Raw genomic sequence first — 23,044 nt, 5'->3', positions numbered from 1 at the left:
TGATGAGAGTGACAGCAGTGCAGCAGCACAGGCAGAAATGCAGTAATGCAAATACTGCATTGATTAGTTCTGAATAAATTCTGCTTTTACATGTGCAGGAGAACAAAACACAATCTATCCAGAAGACATGGAGCAGAACAATTTAATCACAGTTCTTGTTTTATAGCTACTCAAAACACAAAATTATGGCAGAAGGACTGGACACAGGAAAGATGCACAGTCATAAACATAACATTTTGGGCATACCTTCCAATCCACTGCAGAAATCATGCTGTTCTCATTACTTTCTCCAAATGCCGAGGTAAGCCCTTCTGATCAACACGAAGAGCAGTTACAGGCAGTACAGTTATGTCCGGATTATGTCCTGGCTTCTGAGGATCGAGATTATATCAGTGCACTGTGCTCTGTTCACGCTCAGTTCCTTCCTGTGAAAACCAGAGCACAGGAAAGTGGGGGATAATGTGTCTGGATGGAGCAGGAACATTTGACACATGCGTATGGGAATATGGGCAAAACAGGGCATGACCTCCGATTTAAGGACTGGAAGTCTCCCAAGTCCCACAGTATAAACATTTTCTGTGACAGCCCAAGTCATCTGCTGTGAGATGGAGCCAGCAACCTGATATAAAGCACACACTCTCTGACACTGGCTAAACTTTTGGGTTTCCAGGTTTCAAAAACTGAAACCACTTGCACAGTCCACAGCAAGTATTTCCAGAGACTGATCAGTGAGTGTGCTTGTATAAGTTGACTAAGAACAAAAGAAGATAACTTGATTAATTTGGTTTGTATTTGATTACACCCAGATATTTTTGAAAATTCAAGCTTCTTTGGGTGATGAATTATTCTTTTGTATATTCTTATACTCTTATATCCTTACATTCTTATATCTTTCTGACTAGTGGCTGGATAGACACCTTCTCTGTCTTAGAAAGGAAAGGAATAAATAAGAAATGTGTAAAATCAAACTACATTCTTTGTAAACACATTTCAGACAGACAGTAACAGTAGAAAGTTCTCAGCAGCGTGCCAATAGCTGCACAGCAGGCAGTGTCTCTGCGCCCATGAGGCTGCTTCTCCACACTTCAGTTCCCTGTAACTGTCCCATCAGTACATGGGGTTTTTTCTCTACTTCCACTCTTCCAAATAACATAAAACCTTTGGCCTCCAAACCACTATACTAAGGTTACCTCTAGACTGAGCAATGGTATATGCTGGTGTGAACCTCAGGGAGCCGATCCCCATCATTGTCCCTAGTAGGGGTTTGGCCAAGGAAGACTGTGTGTCTTCTAGCCCTTGTGCTTGTCCTTCCTGCAGAAACTGGTTGGGAGCAGACTGGTGTTCAGTGGTGGAGCAGGCTGTAGGTGTTGTGTGCACCTAGATCTCAAAGCTTGGAATTTAGGTAATAGATCTGTTAGTGGGACTGTCTCTCTGTTTCTGATAAAACACATTCAGTATATCCCAAAGCCACATTTTGACAAATCCTGCCTTTCTCCTCAAAATACAAAAAAATGGAAATGTCCTAAGTGCATGAAGTATTTCAATATATATTCCCATTCTTTGTACTAGTACTGCTAAGTCTTGTTGTCAACTTCATTGCAGTGGCTCCTGAAATCAATTTTCCCCTCTTTGTTATTTTGCTTGCACTGCCCATAGCTCCCTTATACTTTTTTTCTTCCTAAAGTGTATAGTGTTGCTATAATATTAAACTTAGCAACTTACAAACAACATACTAGCTTTAGAGCTACCACCAACAAATTTTTTTATTTGTTTGTTGTTTTCTAAAAAGCAAAACTGTCTCAGCATTGTCTCATGAAAAATATTAAATGGAGACTTAAAGGAAAATAAATGAGCCTGCCTTGCCTCTGTGCAGTACTCCTGAATGGGGTAATCCATCTGTTTATAGAGGTGTTGATTAAAATATGTAGCTTAAAACATTACTCTTTTTCATAAGTAGAGTCCCTATATTATTGCTTTGACTCTGCAAGCTTTTCTACAGCTGCTTTAAGTTAAGAATGTCCTTAATGAGGACGGAAATTGCTGTATAACAAATGTTACTGAAGGCTTTACAGAATTTATACCATAGTGCTGACCAAACAAAGTTTCCCAGCAGGGTGCTATTCACCACTTTCTGTGCTGTATTGTGCTCTGAAGTGACATCTTGGAACATTGCAGGTGGTTTGGCACACTTTTCTGCACTTCCAAGTTGTTTTAGCAGTATTCCTAAAGGTGCCAAAGAGCTGGAAAACAAACAAACAAACAAAAGCTCCTTGGTGTTTTTAGGACATAACTATGGAAACCAAAGAAAACAGAAAAGGATGCTGAAAATTAGGAGCTATGAGCAACTCAAATTGAATTTCACTAAAGTAAGAAACAAAACAAATCTATGCAATATTAGGTCATTAGACACGTGAGCTCAGCTCTGTCATGTCCCTCACTCTGTGCATGAGACTCCTTCTTGGGTTACCTTGCAGCAGAAGCCTGTATTTGCAACTCTGGGCTGCAGCCACCTTCCTGCTGTCCCATTCCTAAGCACCTGAGGTAGGAGGTGCTGGATATGTGACCTGCCACTGCCCACCAGGCACCTGTGGCACATGGAGCTCCACAGCTGAGGGGGGGCTGCTGCCACTACCAGCAGGCAGGGACTGTGTTGCGTAGGAAGCCTGTCTCTACAAAAGCTCTGCTAAAAAGCATGCCACTACTATCTGTCTCCTGATGTATATATATACGATATGCATGATACTAGCTATTATCATATTCATGCACGATGAATATTTCATCAACATATTCATAACTGTCTGAAGATGTGTGGTCGTTTTTCTTCATCTTTCAAAATAATTTGTTCTAAATGTTTTAAAGTAAATATATCCAATTACATTTGCCTTCTTTTCATAACTGACCTAAAAAGGCAGTATGTTGTTGGTGCTTTAGTAGAGAAAAGGTTTGTAAAAATATGAATATATTTCCAGACAATTAAAGGAAGCCTTTTGATTAAATAAAACCAAACTTTCTTGCAACGTTTCTTTCAGATGCAGGATGATCTTGTCAAGAGTCATTGTGTTTTACAAAAACAGAAATTTGAATTCAACCTTTATAACAATACATTTAATGTAATGGCACACTAAAAGTGGACCTTTTATTCTCATTTTGATATTGTGTACTACCCTGTTGGCTCTTGTGACTGAACAATGTATGAATCTTCACAGTTCATAACTACCTTCATTTTAAGAGAGCAAAACAAAGTCTGTTCAAATGCTCTGGTGCTCTGTTTTAGTGAAATAGAAAATACTGCATATTATCAGAAATTTGAGTATGTTTCAGACTGGTCTAGGAGCACTCAAAAAATTCTGTGCATCCTTACATATGTTTCATGCTTCTTGTACAACAGCTCAAATATATTTTTAAAAGCTAAGTGGCCTTACATGTCTGTTCAGATTCATTGCTTGCTATTTCTTCTGCTTCACTGTTTCAGTTGCAAAGCTGAAGAACACCCATGTCTAAATAGAGTATGCAGTGATGAACCCAAGTGGCTGCTTTTAAAAGCTGCTTTCCTTTATATATACGATGACCTACAGAAGAGCTGTGCCATTCAGCCATTTTTATGCCTACTGAGCAGTATATTGTTACAAAAGCACCGGTGAGAAGACTGCATTGCTTTTTGCAGCCAAACATTTTGCTGCTTTAGGATATCGACAGTGTAGTTGGGTTGTCCCAGTCCCTGGATGAATTATTCAGGCTCTTGACATCAGAGGTTTCCGCTAGCGGATTGGCTGGTGCTCGGATAATAAAATCTTTCCACAGGAAAACAGTGGAGAAGGATGATGGCAGTGAGACCAGCAGAACTGCTACTTCCAATACAGCTGGCTTTGTCTGGCTTTTGCATTTCTGCAAGAATAATACATAAAGATGTTTTTAAAGTCTGGCTTCATGTGAATTCTCCAATTAGAGCAGGTGGAGGGATTTGTCTAAGAGGCCTGCATTTTCAGTGAAGGAAAAAAAAACAACAAACCAACAGATTGTTCTTGAAAAATTACTTCTGTCTGTATTCTAAAGAAAAGCTGCACACTACATGAGACAGGAGTAGCAGCAGCAGCAGCAGCATTTATGGCTCGCTACAAAGGTGCTGGTGGCAGAAGTGTTACATCTTTAAATGTGCGTCCAAGGTTCTTTCAGTACTGGCACGGTAAGTGGTCCAAATATCCTTTCTTGGACAGTCCTTGCAGGTGGGGAGAGTGTAAGAAACTGTCACATGTCTTGTGGGTGTAGATAAACAGTACCTCTGCAAAGAATTTACATCATTTCAATGAATTTACAGGGAAATTTGTATAAAAGCATGTTTATCATGAAATTTGAAGTATCGATCCACTGCTTGTATTATGTTCAGACATAGGTTTTACAGTGATGAGATCTGTTCCTTTTAAACCTATGCAAAATAAGTGCTATAAAAAAGGAAACTATTATTAAGAGTATGCTCTTTATGAGTCGTGTTAGTAGTTATTAACAGGGCTCATAAAACATATATTGCTCAAATATATTTCCTTGAAACAGGTTATTTTGAAAGGCTATTTCTGCTATTTGTTGATATAACTGGATCTGAATATGTCTTCTGCTGGTAAACATTTAGAAGCTGAGAACCGGTTCTCTGATTTCCAATTGTTGTCAGAAGGCTGCTTCTTAAGTTGTCAGGAGGCACTGGAACTGCAAATTAGGGAACAATTTTCCCTCATTTCTTTGATCAGAAGTTTGACTTCTAAAGGCCCTGTTCTTTTCTTTTGGCATGCCGTTGTTGTATCAGGGTTACTGAGCAATTTTAAGTTACAGAGGTGTGAATGAAGCCAGGGCTGGACTGTCTCTGTGCATCCTCCATCTCTATCCCCACACCTACTAACACACAGCCCAGTTCAAGTGTGCAAGTAGTTCCACTGAAATTAATTGGGCTACCTGTATATATAATTTCTTGTCAGAGCAGAGCTGACATTTACTGTATGTCACAAAGGAAACATCTTGTTCAGAGTTAGAAAGCATACAGTGAGAAGTCTGTTTTCCAGAGTGTCGAAACAATTATCAAATAGAAAGTAAAGATACCTCTTGCCAGAAATAGTCAGTATTGAATGAAGCACAATGCAGTATTTCGAGTGTTATTTTACATAGCTTGCCTGTTAGTGCAACAAGTAGATTCTGAGAATGTAATGAATGCTTTTAAAATTATGTAAGACAGTCTACCCAATGAAATCAAAGAAAAAGAAGAAAAGGAATGCAATGAAGTGTACTAATCTAGCAACACATTAGCTGGGGAGATATGTATCTTTTTTCCTCTGGTATTTCTTATATGTGAGATATTGTTTATATGTAAAGAAAATATAAAATCCCCAAGACATAATGTAGAAACACGTTTTGGGAGCTGATATGTGGTCAGGGATCCATTGTTGTTCCACTTAGTATTTCGCTGGTGAATTTTGTGCCGTGATTTGTGTCTTTATGTACCCTCATTGTGGAGCAGCATTGTTTGAGAATAAGTCAGGGAGCTTAGTAGTAATAGTACATCAAACTTATTAGTTATCTATACCAGAGCTTTAGAGGGGATTAAATAATATTCCCTTTTAATTTTACAGGTATGAAAGAGACAAAATCCCTATTCAGTGTTGCAAAAGTCAGTAGCAAAGGCAGTATCTAAAATTAGGTTTTCCATCTGTAGGTTTTGGGACATGCATGTGTTCTTCTTAAAAGTAAATGTTCAACAGCAATTTTATTTATTTGGATTTTCTGCAAGGGAATGAAGCTGCACATTCAGAACTTATGATGGCAATAATATGATTTGTTTTTCTGTGAAATAGGTATTTCCTTTTATTTTTTGAAAGAAAAATCCCCAGCATAAATATTTGAATGCCAGTGGTGTGAAATTATTCCATGTGTCAAACCCAGTTCCCCATAAGCAACGAATGGGACTTTGTGGATTGGTTATGGCACTGTGATTCTCTTCCCTCTGCAGCCATGACCCTGGCTGCTGAAGTTGGAGGAGCTCATTCAGGAGCTATTTTTGTCCATGCAGCTGGCAGCAATCCCTGAGGGACTATCTGAGAATCAGTGAAATTCACTATAAATCAGACAAGTGCTTCAAGACAGGACTAAGGGAGATAGTAAGTAGCAGTACAGAAACTGCCAGAACTAGCTAATGGTTCCTCCCTGTCTGATTCTTCTGTTGCACAATCAAGCTTGATAAAGTAATTTTAATTATTTCATTCAATATTATAAACATTTTCAGATGTACATGCTGAGTAATTTTTGTAAGACTTGTGTTGATTTTCTAAAGGAAAGCAACTTGACTGTCAGAAACATGGATTCTAGTTTAAAAGTACAGGTACAAATATTCAAGTGTCAGAGCATTGTTATAAGAGTATGAAGTATTTGTTATGGGCAGTTACATGCAAAAATTCCTGTCTCAAGAAAACATAGTGGCATTTCTGTCAAATGCAAAATGTATTTGTTGTCAATAGAGAGTATTATTCTTCCATCATGTAAATCCAAAAGGATTCAGCAGTGTCTAATCAAACTGATTTCCATTTTTTTCCTCAGATGAGCAAGAGTCAGTACAGAAAAGGACTTTCACAAAATGGATTAATACTCACCTGGCTAAGGTAATATATGGCTTTGAATTTTTTTTTTTTTAATCAAACCTTTTTATCGATGGCTGTACAGGCCCTGGCGTATAGAATGTGTAATATTTCACTAAACAGAATGGCATAAACTTGAAAAGGGGTCCCTATTATCTGTATACCATAGAGGATGAATCTGTTTCAGCATAATCGCGGTCAGCTGCAGTGTTGTGAGTGGTGTCTACAGGCAACTGCCCAGCTCCTTTGGCCAAAACTGAAAGGTAGCACAGTAGCTGCCCTTTCAGCCAGAGGACGTATTTGAAACTTTTTTCTATAAAAGAGAAATATTCATTTTATTACATGCAGTCTATTTGAATAAAGCTTGAGTCAGGTGTGTTGTTTGATAGAGGCATCCTCAAGTGGTTATAAATACAAATAGTGCTTTGTGAATCCAGTGCTGAATTAATTATCTGATGCAACTTGGCATTTATCATTGAACTATTATTCCTTCTTCCTACCACAACCTAAAACTCCTTCTTTGGTTTTAGCAGAATAAAGACAGTGATTTACACACAATTTTGAAGTATTAAGTTACAACTGGTACAAACCTTATCTAACAACATAAGCACTGAGATTTAATTTGGCATTTCCCAGAGCTTTGACACAGCACAGCTCTAATCATAGTTATCAATTAGTCCAGTAAATTGAAATAGTTTAGCACCAGAGGTGCTCTTTGAAATGCATATTTTTAAATCATGAAAATTAATGAACTTGAAAATTGGGCAAAGAATAACTGCGAGAGTACTGTTTTACTGTCTGTGTAGGGAATTGGATAATAATGCCCTCAACAATGAACTGAGTAAAGCAGGAAGCCAATATAATGCTACATCATGTTATTTTGTCTAATGAGGCTCTATGGTAGAGCAACAGCATTTATTTATGTTACTGAGGAATGTAAATGAGGGATTTACTGTCAAATTAAGTGTACTGACATTGTAAAATTCAACTGCAAGCGCAAGGCTTTCTTCAGGACTTCTTGGCAGAGGATCCTCACTGGGAATGATGTCTATCCCCCCGTTCTCTTGGGAATATTTTGAAAAGGTCCCCATGCATCAGAGAACTTAAGCACTCTACATATGTTCTGTTTACTTCAACCAAGATGGAAAGAAATTCAGTATTTGCTTAAGTGTTAGCAAAACAGGCCATGAAAATGTGTCAGAGGAAAAAGAATTATTTCATGTTTTTCTCTTTCCTAATTGTATTGCATCATTAGTAACTGAGATAATATCTGACAATAATTGACAATTTGATATATGTATATATTGTTAGATTAATATGTTTGTGTGTAATGGTAGTTTCCTTGTAATAACTTGGGAAGAGACAAAGTTGTGTTGGTAGCTCAGTTAAGATATTTTGCTCTGGATTGAGAACTGAACTCTACCTTTACTGTACTAGTCCCTTTGGCCTGTGAGGGCTCAGGTAGACCTTTTAACTTGAGTGATCTAGGCTTATATATCCTTAATAGGATATTGTAAAGGCTGATAAAATACTCACATTCAAACCAAGCAGTTCACAGCCACAGCCCTCGCTTTTAGCTACCTGAGATGCCCTTTAGTAATTGGTCTGTCTTAATTCACCATTTAAAATGAAATCTGTTTCTATCATACTTTTATTGATAGCTGTCAGCAAGTTGGCCTCAAATGTGTAGATGATCTGGCTTTGCTTCCCACTTATGCTGCTATGTTGCCACTTGAGAAACACTGTTTATAGACTATGGAGATTAGACTCAACAGGAGTGACCCGTACCATTCAAATTTTTAAGTTTTAAACCTTAATCTTTTACATCTTTGTTAATCATGTTTTTGGAAAGTGTGGAAATATATACGCTGAGTTTATCACAGCTGTAGGAAATACTGATGGGTCTGTGAAATGTGCAGGATTCCCCTTGCACACATGTTCTGAATTGTAACCCAGAAATTTGATATTTAGGTTACTTGGTTCTTATAAAAGATTGTTGGGGTTTTTATTCTGTCAAAATGAATTGGAAAGCTGTAATATTTCTATAGTCTGGAGGCCTTTGAAATATGATAAGGAAAAACCTGGAAGGCAACCCACTTTTAGGGAACATTGTCTGCATTCTGCTCTCATCTTTGAACCCTGGAATATGTGGAGCACCTGCCAAAATGGTACCTAGCAAGGAACACCATGAAGCTCTGGCCTCACACTAATAGCAGAGAAACAGCAATACGTGCTTCTACATTTGGGCCTATGTCTGTTAAAGCCAATGGAGTTACTGGGATTAAATAATATGGAAGGAGGTGTAGGTCCAGGTGCCCAAGAGGCTGCAGGGTGGCCTCTGTGAGGAGAAGTCAGGGCTGCCCTGTGCTGGACAGAGGTGGTTTCAGCTCTGATGGACCCACTGCAAGACACGGCTGAGCCCCTCAGCCAAGCTGGTGGCACTTCTGGGAGAATGTGTTTAAGAAAGGGCAAAATTCTGCACAGGCAGTGAGAAGTGAGGGAAGAAAGTGTGAGAAACAGCCCTGCAGACACCAAGGAGGCGCCCCAGGTGCCCAAGCAAAGACCCCTGAGGTCTACATTTTCCCTAACCTTCCTTTTGCTGCTGATGTACTTGAAGAAGCCCTTCTTGTTGTCTTTGACATCCCTGGCCAGATTTGCTTCCAAGTGGAGCTAAAGTTTTGTCTTTGTTTCTCACCATTCTAATCTATTTTAATTGGAAATAAATTAAATTAATATAAATTTTAAAAAATGAATATAAATTTAATATACATTAAAAGAAATTATTTTTCTCCAAGTAGAGCCTGTTTTGCCTGTGACAGTAACTGGTAAGTGAACTCCCTGTCTTTATCTCTACCCACAGGCTTCTTCACCTTGTTTTCATCCCCTATCCTGTTGAGAAGGGGAAGTGAAGAGAGCAGTTCAACCCATCACAAGGACATATACGTGTTACTTACATAATTATAGGTGAATTTACAGGGTTATTTTTTTTCAAAGGCAGAGCCTTGTTCCGCTCCCCTGCTTTGTGTGCATACACCAGTTGCCAGATTGCTGTGTACAATGTAATCCAAAATGCAATCCAGATCTACTGTGCTGAATTTGACTCAATATACACAGGCTTCAAAATTAACAGTAACTTCACTTAAATTGGCTTTCTATTTCTTGGCTACTCTGGTAAAACTTTGGGTTTCATTCCTTTTGATTTTGGAGGAAAGTTTAATAGTTGCCGTTTTTACTAATCTAGTAAAATTAGTAATGGAAAAAGTAATAGGATGAAATAAGAAAAAATGCTATAGCTAAAGTATGTAACTCTAACATCATGGCTATCTGGAGAAATGTTCCATCATAAATGAGTTTGAATGTTTTGGTCAGTACTGGTGAGTAACTGCATAAAATCTCAAAACCAGGAGAAATTAATGTTTTCTAAGCAAAGACTGATAGGGTTTCACTGTAGCAATTTGAAAGGTGGGTTTACTGCTGGCAAAAGAAAGGAAACTCTACCTCAGAATTTTTATCCTTGTACTGTGTTGGTTGAGTAGAGCCAAGGAGAATTAAAGAAAAAAAGAGCAGTTTCTGACATTGTGAGGGTAGTGATTTGAAAGAAATGGAAATGCAGAACTGATTTGATTGTAATAGGTAGAACTGAGGACAGTTAATAATTTGAGAATATATAGCAGGATGTGATGGTTTTTCAGGGTTTGCTATGAGTGAAAGATTCTTCACTGCTAATCTTTAAAATCTTAGGATATGCTTAATTTTAAAAAGTCATGCTCTAATTGAAACAGAAACTTATTCAATAACTAAGTTACATGCATCAAGTAGATTAAAAAACAAAACAAAACAAAAAACAAACAAATAATAAAATAAAACCACAAACAAACCCAAAACCTAACTAAACACCACACCATTTTTGGCTTTTTAAATATAAAGTTAAGAATGGGTTTGAGAATATGGATACAAATCAGAATAAACAAAGCAGGTAAATGAAAAGGGGGTACCAGTGAATTGAACTTCATGAAAGGGAGTAGGAGGGAGGTATGATTATTTTATAATATTCTCTCTTGCTCTTATAATAGAATGCTACCATTTTATAATTAAGTTTCCTAATTCATAGATGTATTCTTCCACAAGCAGAACATAAGTAAAGGATTTAGCATCAGCTAATTATGTGGCATGTCAAAGAAAGTTTGAGGTAAAACAGCCGTGTCCTCACCCACAGGGCAGTGTTCCACAAGGGATGAACATAGGAGAGAACTACAAGTATGATAACTAACAGGTAGAATAATACAGCTTTATTTGCGGTCAGTTGTTAGCGCTAGTCTGCATCTGTCCCTCTGCTCTCTGTCTCTCTAACCCTTGCTGAATCCATTCTGTGATTCTGGCTCTGAATCCATTCTGTGGATCTCGGGAAACTCGGCATCTGGAAATTGTCTCTTTGCCACCCACTTGCAGAAATTGGGGCATAAGCTACCAAATTAATGTGAACTATCTTCTGGCCATCCAGATTAATTTTTGTGCATCTGTGCAGTTCTACTAATGACAATTGAGATATGCATAGCTAACAGGACAAGAAGTTTTCTAATTGCATATCATTTATTCATATTTCTCTAAGATTCTAGAACTGAATCTCCTTCCTCTCAGTCTCAGCCTTCAAAGACAGGAATAATTTGAGTATGCTTCTGAATATCATTTCTGGCATCTTTTCAAAGTCTAAATTTAAAATACAGAAGAACATTATACCAAATATGTCAAAAAGGAGATACTAGATCCATTCAAAAGAGAAAATACTTAAATGTTTTTTTTCATTTATTTGCCTATATCAATTTTTAGATAATGGATTAGATGAGTAAAGCAGAAGAAAAATATGCCTCTCTCAAACAACAGAGCCATACGCCTTTTATTGCATGGTTCATCTTTGGTGAAAGTGCTGGGGAAAAAGTAGTTTCAAAGCTTCGGAACACAGACTGTAAATTGGTTTAACCCAACCAAATAATATCTTTGTTCACAGGTGTAGGGATAACTTCAGTATTTGTGCTCACCAAAGTATTGTTGTAAACTCACAAAACAGAGGGAACAACAAATACATACTGAAATAAATTATTCATTTTGTATTTCCATTAAAAGGATGCACACATCAACAACAACAAAAAAGCAGAGGATGAATATAAAATTAAAACTAAGAATGGGTAATATTTTTTAATTACACTTATGCATTTTTTTCATAATGCTGAATTAAACCTAGGCATTAAACCTTACATTAGAAGTTTTGAAATTGCAAAACTATGTATTTTATAGCAAAGAAAGGAAGAAAAAGAGAAAAAGTAATGGGTATGTCAAGATTTACAGTGTCCACACACAATGCTGCCAGTGGTGGTAGTTTGTTCTTAGAATGTAAATGGGTCTTCATGGAAGAACCTCATCAATTGTCATCAATGAACTAATTCTGTGGTATTTGTCTTTTTTTCAAATGGGAATACAGAGGCTCACAGTATCTGAGTCACTGACACAGAAAAAATTTAAGCTAATGCCCATCTTGACTGCATTATGATGAAAATCTGCCTGTCAGTTTTCTGCTCCAACAGCCACTGTGTGTTTTCACTAGTATTGTATGTAAACTCTAATGTTAAAAAGTGAATACTAAATTAATTTGTGTCATGAAACTGATCATAAAACTTAGGGCTGGATCCTTTCATACCTTCTTCATAAAAAGAGCCATTAACAACAAGGAACATGAAAATCTATGTGCTTAAAGATTTAGGAATTAAATTGGGGCAGAGGGGTGGGCCAGCTCTTACAGAGTAACTCTGAAATTTCATATTCTCCTTCCTGTTCTCATAGAGATAATTCAGTAGTTACACAGATTTGTTCCTATTTGTGCATGTGGATAGGTTTTAGCATATTTTTTTCAGGAGTTTTTGAAACATTTTTTTAAAAATTAACGTAGCAAAGGTCGTTTCTAAGGTTTGGATTAGCATCCATTGTGATTTTGTTTGTATAGCACGATTTGTTCATTAAAGTTAAGTGCAGGGTGTGAGGACCAGTTTCCTGTAGCAAAGTTTAAGCAAAGCATTTCCTCATCAGTTCCCATTTGTGATCAATTCTAAATACAGTTATTTAAATAAATACTTAATATGAGAAAAATCTGGTTCATTAACCTTTAAGATTCATTCCCAATTAATTCATATTCCTCCTACAGAGCACAGGAATTTATTTGTAGTGAGTGTGCCTCTGCATTTGTGATATGACTGTTCCTAAATGTGATTGTCACTATAAACTACATTACTGTGATTGCATATACTGCAATAAATTAGTGTTTAGTACATACAATGCAGTATGTAGCACATCATTAGTATTATTTTTCTATTTTTCTTTCCTAGAGAAGCATACAAAAAAACAAAAATAATAAAGCGTATGAAATCTTGGTGTAGATCTGACAAGTTGTAGATTTAATGTCTGATTGTTCATTGAATTATATTTTGAGTTCTTCCAAAGAATTTTGTTCAAAAAGTTTATAAATAGCAGCTTTTATTTAATATTGTAGGATTTTGAGATATTACTTCATATACTTTTAAACTGTTATTTTTTTCCTGATTTAAAAATTACTTCATTTGCACAGGCTTTCCAACACTCAAAATACAGTGTATTAGGATCATGGCAGTTGAATGCATTGCTAAAGTTATACATTTACATGTAAAAAGCCAAAATCTGGAGTACATTCAACATTTTCAAGATTACAAGGTGTTATGTTAGTTTTCTTTCTCTGCTTTTACTGATTTGCAGTTAGTATTTTAGCAGTGCATTAAGGCAGCTAACTGAATAGGTGTTAAGTCCTGTTGAGCCTCTAGAATAAAAAGTATTAATAGATTTTAACTGAATACAGCTTTAAAAAAACATTTAATCTCTGGAGGCTAGTAAGTAAGCAGTGTACATCTTCACTTTTTCCTTTCATTTCATTTGACACTATATATGCAGCAAAGGAATAGGTATTTATCCATTCCAACAGAAGATGTTGTTTTAATCTCAGTAGAGGTTCTGCCTGGAAAAACAGTCCACTAGCTTCAGCCATCTTGTGTGATGGTCCTTATACAATACATAAGGGTGTATGAACTAATCAGTATCAGCTAGTGTATGTTTATCTCCCTGTATTGTACTGACAAGGAGAATAAGATTGGTAACTACAGAATCCCTATGTAAAAGATTAATCTATTCTTCTATATATGGCACTAAAAATATAATTTGTACCATACTTCTGAGAGAGACTGGAGTCATAATAATATGGTAAATTCTATGCTATATGCCCAGAAACATGATGAGAGTCTTACCTTCTTGTAATCAGATGTTAGCATCTTCAGGTTAATGAAAAACATTATATTATAAAGCATAATATGGTTTTTTTGGCAGTCTGTATAATTAACTAATTTTCCATGTTAGAGGAGTCTCATACAGGAGATCTTGTGACGCAGCTGTTGTACCTGCCTTCTGTTCCTGTTTTATTGGTGTTAAGGTACATGGTGTGTGCTGCCAAACACTGGCAGCGTTTGTCATTACGCAACTTTCTGGCAACAAAAAGTGCAGTTCAGCCTGCTGATTTATGGGCAATTGTGATTTTCACACTTCAGAGCAATAGGTCTTATTAATTTTGATGTAAGTAATTTGACTTTTTTTTGGTTGCTTCTCATCTTATTCAATGCTTTCTCATCCCCTGGTTTTCCCCAAACCAATATTTTATTCATGTTGAAAGGAAAGTACTGTAGGTGTTAATTTCGTTGGATTATCTCTTCAGAGATATTTTTACTGCCTTATCTTAGTACAATGCCTCACTCTGGGTGCAAATCTAAGTTTTGTAACTACTGTCATGAGGAGGGTGCTTCAGAGCCGGAGCTTGACGTGGGCAATCAGAGGGGGTATCTGCAGTGTGAAACCATGCGCTGTGGAAACCAGGGCTGCTTCCAAGGTTTGGTTTGCATATGAATGCCAGATGACTTTTGACTTCATGTTGGGATGAAGCAACTTCTGGCCTGTACCCTGATCTGAGAGTAAGGATATCAAACCACTCAAGCTGGAAGGGCGCTGGGCTATGCTCAAACAGGTCGTCTGACAGGCACGTGATTGGCACCAAGCTTGTGAGGCACCCTTCAATCTACATGTATGCTAAATTGCCCTCTATAAGAACCTATCTCCATTACTGTAGGGTGAGCTTCATGAGAGAAACCTCACTACTTGGGCATTTAGGTGCATGTTGGGATTTTTAGGCCTTCACATCCTGTTGGATTAGGATGATTATTGCTGAATTATTTTAGCACAAAACTCTTCAGTATTATATCATGCGGTAATACTGATAAAACCAAAGCTGCTCCAAACTTCAAACAGGAAATGGTAACATAGAAGGTGAGAAAAATTAATTGCATTTATGTCAACCGCCCATGATTTGCTCCCATTCTACTGGAGCAAATTAATCTCTACTGACCTGTTTGCTCTGTAGAATTCTTCGGTGTTGTATTAAGGAAGAACATGATCCATTATCTATTGCATTGCTAGAAAGTAAAAAAGAACTATGATTAAATATACCTTCTTAATGAGTTGTAATACTGCTTTATTCATATACATGAGAAAATAGACTCTTATTATTGTGGCTATTAGAGCATGCCAAATGTCAGATGAAGTCTGCTTTCAGCAGGAGTCCTTTTTCCACTTTATGCCAAAGTTATGTCTCATTGAAATATTAGTTCATCCAAGCTGAACAATGAAGACAGGGTGTTTTGATTTGGGGAACTAGAAACCTTTGCTTTTTCCTGATTTGTTATAGCATTTCTACCTTTTCAAGGGCAGCACTTTGTTTGTTAGGTTCATCTTTTCAAATCTGTGTTTCTGCAGAACAGAAGTAAAAGGTTATTGTACAAGTCTCTTTTTTCAGAAGTATCTCAAAAGTAAATTATTAAACCTGAACTAATTTCAAGAATTTTGTATTCTGATTGTCATTTTAGTGAATTACCAGGTATAAATATGTGAATCGTGACAGGCTCATGTAAGCTAGAGGTTGTATTTCTTTTACCACTTTCAAACTTCCTGTTTCTAAGAGATCCTCTGTGATCATTAAAATACTGACCAGCTGAGTGCCATAGTTCCACAAACTGGGATATATTTAAGAAGATTGAGTTTAATTATGTGACCTTGTCATTCAAAATTCCTAAATCATCTGTTTCAAGATTTATTTGTATTGTGTTTGCAAATGTAAAGACATATGTTAAGCAATTTGTTTTAAGTAGAAGCTGACGCAGTGCTAACAGCACTGGAAGGCTGCAATGCCTGGAGGAGAGAAAATACAGTGACTTAGTGCAACAACTGTCAGCTGTGAGAAAGCAGCAGTGTTGCTCAGCCAGCCACACTGCTTTAGGGATCTTTCCTTCCTATAGCTCCTTGTATTTTGCAGACTGAGAGAATGAAATTTCTGTGACATACTTAACACTAGGCAAAATATGTCGATAGATGGAAGTGTGACTGTAGTAGTGCATCTGTAAGTTGTGTGTATTTTATAGACTCATAGGCAGTTGTTGGTGTGTTTCTTTGCTTGTTTTAGGGAGCAAGAGGTTCCTCCACTGTATTATTAGTGGCAGAAAGCATCCAGTCCTGCACCAGAAATGTTAAATAGTTAAATAATATGGTGGCAAAGCAATGGTTAAATAATACATTGATATTAAACGTTATAAAACATAAAGAAGGGGACCAGCCACTCTTTGTGCTTCTGTTTGCAAGGAGGGCAAGTAGGATGGTAATGTTGGCGAGCCTTTATAATACCTGACGTTTTCTCCCTTTTCAGCGCAATCCTCCCATGCTGGTGAATGATCTCTTTGAAGATATCAAAGATGGTGTAATGCTCATTGCCCTTTTGGAAGTTCTTTCAGGGCAGAAACTGGTAAGAACGTCCTTCCTTCTGAATACACACGATAGTTGCATAACTTCTCTAGGATATAATTTTATAATATGATTTTATAATATGTTTCTATATTTGAATACCATAAAAAACATGACTGCTACACAGCAAAACACGTTTATTCACAGCATGGACTATCTGGCTACAAAACAAACAAAAAAAGATGTTTACAGACTGACATTCTTGATTTTATTCATTTTCTATTAATTTTGTGTTAATAGTTCATAAAAATTTGCTTATTTGTGTTAGTCTTTGCAGTTCATCTGGGTGTTACTATGACACAAACAAGGTGTAAACTGCAAGCTACTTCTATACGTTATGAATAAATAATGTCAGTCTTTTCTTGCTCAATTTATGGCTTTCTCTTTGAAAAAAAAAAAAAAAAATGTAAGCCCCTCAAATTTAATGGGGTCTTATATCCATTTACCCTGAGAGCTGCTCTGCTACGGTAAAGAACCTTGTCTGATGCCAAATGGCTTTTTCACAGCCAAGTTGTGTACAAAGGCCACGGTGTGTACATGACAGACTGTCTTTTGGGAGCCAGGCTGGTTTTGTGCTTGTGATGTGGGAGAAAAACAAAAGAGTTTTAGGCCAAAGGCTCTCACATTTTCCAAAACAACTTGCAGGTTGGGTGGCAGCGTCTGAAAGAGCAAAGCTACAGTCTGTCCTTTGGCTTGCCTGGAGGGTTCAGATGTTACCTGCTCCCTCACATGTGGGCACTTTGCAAGTGCCACACGTGCCTTTCTCACATTTCACCTCCACTTTGATTTCAGGTGATACTCAAAATTAGGTAGTAATTCAGACTGCAAGAGTGATTTCACTGTAAGATAGGAAAAAAGCTATACTTTCAAGTCTGTTTCTGCTCTGTTGAAATTCACCTGTTTCTGTTCGTGCAATACAGAAAGTCTCCCTCTTGTGGCAAAACAAAAGTAGTAAAACAGGAAAAGAATTTTAACGCTGCACCTGTTAAAATAAAATTCATTGGCTGTATCCTGCCTACATGAATTAGTGAAAGACAAGAGAGATTACGGAACCAGAATAATGTCTGATATTCTGAAGTAACTGCAACAGGAATTTCAGAATCTATAGCAAGCCTTTTGTTAAATTCATTTGTAACTTTATGAACACAAATTTAAATGATAGTAGTGGTATATTTGCCTTAGAATATAAGATTCAGTGGAGAATTTAAATCCACTGTAGAATATCAGAAGCCTAGAATGTGTTCTTGATTTAATTCAAATAATTCTGCCTTTTTTTCGCCTATGTGTCTGAAGTTCAGCAAAATTAATTGTTCGGTGAGGGTTTGTGACAGATTTTTTTTATAACCAATGAGGTATTAGAGAGAATGGATACAAATCCTCTAGGTGAAAAGTCTTCACTGCAGACTGATTTTTAAAATTAATAACCACCTCAACGTCCCCATTGCAAGCAAAATATTTTACTAAAAGATTGTTTCATTCTCTCAAATATATGTGTGTGTGTCTGTGTATAAAAAGAGAAGTAGTTTATTTTACCTAAGAAAAACAGTTCTCTGATTTGATGAAGTTTATGGGCTGAAGCCCACAACTTGCATCTTGAGGTTATTAAGACATCTTGTCATTTTTTATAATAGAACCGTCACAGTTACATCCCTTATATCTGTCTGTCCTCCTGTTAGTATATGCAAAAAGAGAATTTGACTGTTCCAAGGAACATTTTAACATGTAAAACAAACTAAGATATGTACTTAAGGTGTCATAATAATTGGCAACTTAATTTTTGCATCAAATTGGCATAAATCTAATTGAGCTTTACACTGTTCTTTCTCTTTAAGCCTTGTGAGCAGGGACGTCAACTGAAGAGAATTCACTGGGTTGCCAACATTGGCACAGCTCTGAAGTTTCTAGAAGGAAGACGGGTAGGTTGGGTAGGATTTAGTCCTGGTTTTTCCTTATTTTTTTTCTTTCTTTCCTTAACTGTGTGATTTGTATTCACCTACCCACTCTTATTCTCCAAAGCTGGAGCTATGTATGCAGACTTCAGTTTCTATACAGTGCCTAAAAATTGCTGTAAATGAAAATGTCAAGTTCCAATATTAATATATAGCAATTTTTTTTTTCCTTACTTAGATTCACCTTGGATGATCTCTCTTTTTTTTTTTTTTTTAATGTGCCCTTCAGCTCCTCACGTTCCCTACTTTCCTATTGCTGTTCTTGGCAAAGAACAGTGATCTTCAGTTCAGTAGGGACATTAATTTATAATTAAAAGAATAGATTTCTGGACTTCCCCAGGTTGTGCATGCAAAATTCTACTCCCTAAAAGTATAGACCTGGAAATTTAGAACAGTGTGACCCCTTATTAGCTTGGCAGGACTAATTCTTGGATTGATTCTGGTACATACAGTGCTGTGAACATTTTAGAAATGAAGGAGAATATTTTATAAATTTAACAAAAGAAAACCTAGAAACTCAATGTGATCTAGGTATGAGTATCAAATAAAAGCAATCTATTTCTACCTTATTTCATCACTTTTTTCTCTATATTGTAGTGACTTGTATCTGTTTTATAAATTGGATTACAGATATTGTGTTCCTCTGCATTTTAGTTCAGTTTTTATCAATTCGGATGTAACACCTGATGAATTTTGTGTCTCCACAGTGCTGTACACCAGGAGCTTTTGCGCTTTGGCATTCGTTCCCTGTCTTTAACCCTATGGCATCTTGACCTAATTATTCAGGGTGTTTCAAAAAGATTTGAAATCACAGTATCTCTGCAACCAGGAACCACCCAGGAATGAAACTCTTACCCCTTGAAAGGGCAGAGCATAAAGTTTCAAATGATTACCACTAGATGCCTCTCCCAGCGCACAAACAGCCCCAGCCTCAGTCATTTGCAACGTGGCAACCCTGCAACACAAGGTGTTTTGGGTCCATGTTTTTGAAACACGCCGTATTTCTCTTCCATGGGCAACAATCTTAGCAGATGCCTGTAGAAAGAAATCTATAAGAGAACTTTTTTTTTTTTTTAAATTGAAAAATATATAACCAAAGCAAAGACAACTATATTCCCAAAGCAAAATTCAGCTTTAGCTCATGATTTCACTAGTACAGTTTGTTAATACAAACCATATCATATACAGCCTGATAAGGCTTACATACCAAGAGCTTCCCGGCGAGACCTGAACAAGATAAGGCAAGGCTGGGGTGAAGAGAAAAAAAAAAAGTACTTCCCTAAGTCTACATGTCACATGTTCAGTGACCTGAACTTTTAATGACCCAGCTTACATCCCAGGAATAATACAGCAGTGCATCCAGATAACTGACCTTGCTGAGGATCAAAATAGATTGCCGGAAAGGGCGTATTGTGGTTTTGCTTACAATATCTGGGTATTTTTGTCTGGACTTTTCTTAGTCATTTTTCTATGTACTTTGTATCAATATTGCAGATTTCTTCTAGAGGAAGCTGGAAATATGCGATGTGTCAGGTAGACTCGTGTGTGGCAGCAGGTGGTCCCTAGGTTTAATGCAGACTGAAGGATGCATATACTCAGTGTGTCAACCTTTTCCTCCCAGAGGAGGTGGGGAAGCTGTTCAGACAAGTGCCTCTTACAGTAGCTGAGTGCAGTCACTGGTCTGTAGTCAAAGGGAGATGGGTGGCTGCATGCAGCACTTTGGGGAGTGCCCACAGGGTTTCCTTCCTCCATGGGCTCTCCCATAAGTTATTTTTTTTTCCAGGTTTAATCAACTACTTGTTTTCACCATCCGAACAGACTTCTAGAGATACTCCTGCAATACTGCAAAATGCAGCTGGCAATTAACACATATGATTGTAGACCAAACTGTTTGTTTGGGGTTTTGGGTTTTGGTTGTTTTTTTTTGTTTGTTTTGTTTTGGTTTGGTTTTGGTTTGTTGTGGTTTTTTTTTTGTGGTTGTGAAAAGTTTATTTTGTAGTTTTAGATCAATTTTAATGGAGTATAAGACAAAGGTAACACAAGAACTAGACTAGCTAAGCTATGCTTCTGTGAGCAGTAGCCTAATCAAAATATTTAGTTGAATCCCTGTAAATCTTTTGGTCTGTAACACATATAAGAAAAAACGCACTTTCTAGAAAAAAAAAAAAATGCTTTTGTTGGATTTGGTCCAGCTGAGAGAATGAGACTCTTGGTGTATAATGTCAGTTTTCCCAGAGTTTTGCCAGGTTTCTTGCTGAAGAGGGCTAGAAATGTAACCTGTGGGGATTTCTCCTTTGCCTCTTCCCAAGCAGCCTGTAGAGTTTTAATTCTGACAGGAGCTTCACAGCCCTGAACAACAATTTTTTGTTTGTCACTATTATTATTTAGTAGTTTTCCAGCTGCTGATTCAGAGAACTGCAGTCTTTTCTCTGGTTTTGGGAGACAAATGAGGTCACCTAAAGTAATTCTCCTGCTTTTCTGCAACCTGTTCTTCAAGGTTTTTCCGCAACCTTTGTCCATGAACAAGCTTGCCGTGCATGAACACTTTAGCAGCCCTTCATATTTATATCATGATTGATGGCAGACTTAGTTTTGCCGAAGAAATAAGTGTTAACATATTTGCTGATTTTCCAGTACTACCTGTTTTATTCTGTTTCCTTGAGCATTATCTACTTGTTAATTCTTTCTGATATATTCTTTATCCCCTCATTTACTGCCTTTTATCTTATGAACTTATTTTGGGGCGATATTTTATTCAGACTACAGATTAGCATTCGGGAATTTAGGGTCATGGAATCTGTTCCTGTTTCAGTTGAAAAACTGTGCCCTTGGATAACTTATTTTTTCCAACTCTTTTCTTATTGTACAAGAACTATAGTCAGGTTTGTCTTGCAAGGGAGCCTTAATCAGTAGCGGTAATACCCTTTACAATAAAAATCTGTACTGGAGAACTGTGGCATTCTTTTTTTCTCTTATCTTTCTTTTATATTTTCTCCTCCACCCCTTCCTTTTCTTATTTATTCTGAAATTCACTTTTATCTTTCCATTCCAAATCTATTCAAACTATAGCAAGAAAACCCTGCATAATTGAAAATCTGTTATGGGTATTTAATTTGCTTTACTTAATTAATTGTGTTGCCAGATCTGCCAAAAATGTGCTTTTTTGCATTATAAAATTAAATTATTTAATTTACCTTATAATTAATTAAAACTTTTTTTTGGTGTCATCTTTTTCTCTTTGCTTTTCATGCTAGTCGGTATACAGAGGATCTCCGGTTTGTACAATAGCTCTATGTAATTTTTATTGTTCTTTCTGCTTGAAATTAAATATTTTTGTTCTACAAATAATAGCATGCAATTGTCCTAAAAATCTTTCATTACCTATAGCTATACTCTTCTAAAAAGTGAAATTGCACCTTTCAATGTGTAGGGTTTTTTTTTATTAAGAAACTTACTACTTGATTGCAAAAATGCATTAAAAATATAAAACCTATTTGAAATGTGTTTTATATTTTTTATCACTCCTTGTGTGTGCTAATAACATATTTTCTTTCATATATAGATTAAACTTGTCAACATAAACTCAACTGATATTGCTGATGGCAGGCCTTCTATTGTACTTGGCTTGGTGTGGACCATAATTTTATATTTTCAGGTACTACATTGTTTATATTTCAGTGTCGCTTGCTCAAACGTTTCCAGATCATGATTTCATATGAACTGGTGTAATTCCAGTGTAATTAGCTGAGGATCTGATCCTGAATAAAGCAACAATCAATGGTAGGGGTGCTCCATATTGGGTGAAATTAGATACTTGTATTTGGAATATATTAATCTGGGCCTAGAATTGAGTTCTTTCATCACTGGAACGTATTCTTCCACTTTCTCATGAAGAATACAACAGAGAAACAAAAGAAAACAATAGAGTTGTAGATTCTTGGTATAAATACCTTTAGCACTCTCAGTAGTGTTTGTGCTGTATATCTAATTCTGGTGCACTTGATGTCAGACAGTAATTATTTTAAAAAAATACATGTGGACATGCTGATTTTGCTGGAAGATGCAGGTATTTGCAAGGATAAGAATTAGCTGTGAATGGTGTAGCTTGAGAGGGCTTGGAATTTGTACAGGAGAAATCATTTGCATTCTGTTGAAGCTAGGTGGGAGGGAAAAATGTTTTTCTGAGTCCTGTCCATATGAGTTAAAAAATGAGTCACTGCTCAACCCTCAACCATTAAAAAAAAAAAAAGTCACACACACACACCCCCCAAAACAACCAATGAAACAAACAAATAAGCCACACTATCCCATAATTTTGTTGCTCTTCTTTATGGAGTTCTTTGGCTTTGGCTCTCCTGTGATGTAGCTTTCATGCATCAGGGGTGCTGTTCTCCTAAGCACCAACTAGTGAGATGCCTCAAAGGTTCACATCTCCTTCCCAGACTAAAAGTTAGTCAGAGTGATATTAACAGTCTTATTTTAATTTCTAGCACACTGACATGAATGGGGAAAATGATGCTTCTCAGAGTTACTGAGAGTCTAGTTCTCTACATTAGTTTCAGTTGGGTCATTTTT

At 36.8% G+C, this 23,044-nt stretch overlaps 1 protein-coding gene across 1 annotated transcript in view; it reads left to right on the top strand.

Annotated features, from left to right (window-relative positions):
- SYNE1 (spectrin repeat containing nuclear envelope protein 1) overlaps positions 1–23,044 on the top strand; it is a 304,124-nt gene that overhangs the window by 46,967 nt on the left and 234,113 nt on the right. Inside the window, exons 3-6 of the mRNA XM_082048748.1 lie at positions 6,574–6,635; positions 16,426–16,521; positions 18,353–18,436; positions 22,032–22,124. Of these exons, the coding sequence (XP_081904874.1) occupies positions 6,574–6,635; positions 16,426–16,521; positions 18,353–18,436; positions 22,032–22,124 (335 nt within the window). The remainder of the gene's footprint in view (positions 1–6,573; positions 6,636–16,425; positions 16,522–18,352; positions 18,437–22,031; positions 22,125–23,044) is intronic.

Source organism: Streptopelia decaocto (assembly GCF_964273445.1).
Source record: "Streptopelia decaocto genome assembly, chromosome: 3".
In the NCBI taxonomy this organism is placed as follows: Eukaryota; Metazoa; Chordata; class Aves; order Columbiformes; family Columbidae; genus Streptopelia; species Streptopelia decaocto.
Note: the sequence above shows the minus strand (reverse complement) of the source record. Positions and strands in the feature narration are given on the sequence as shown.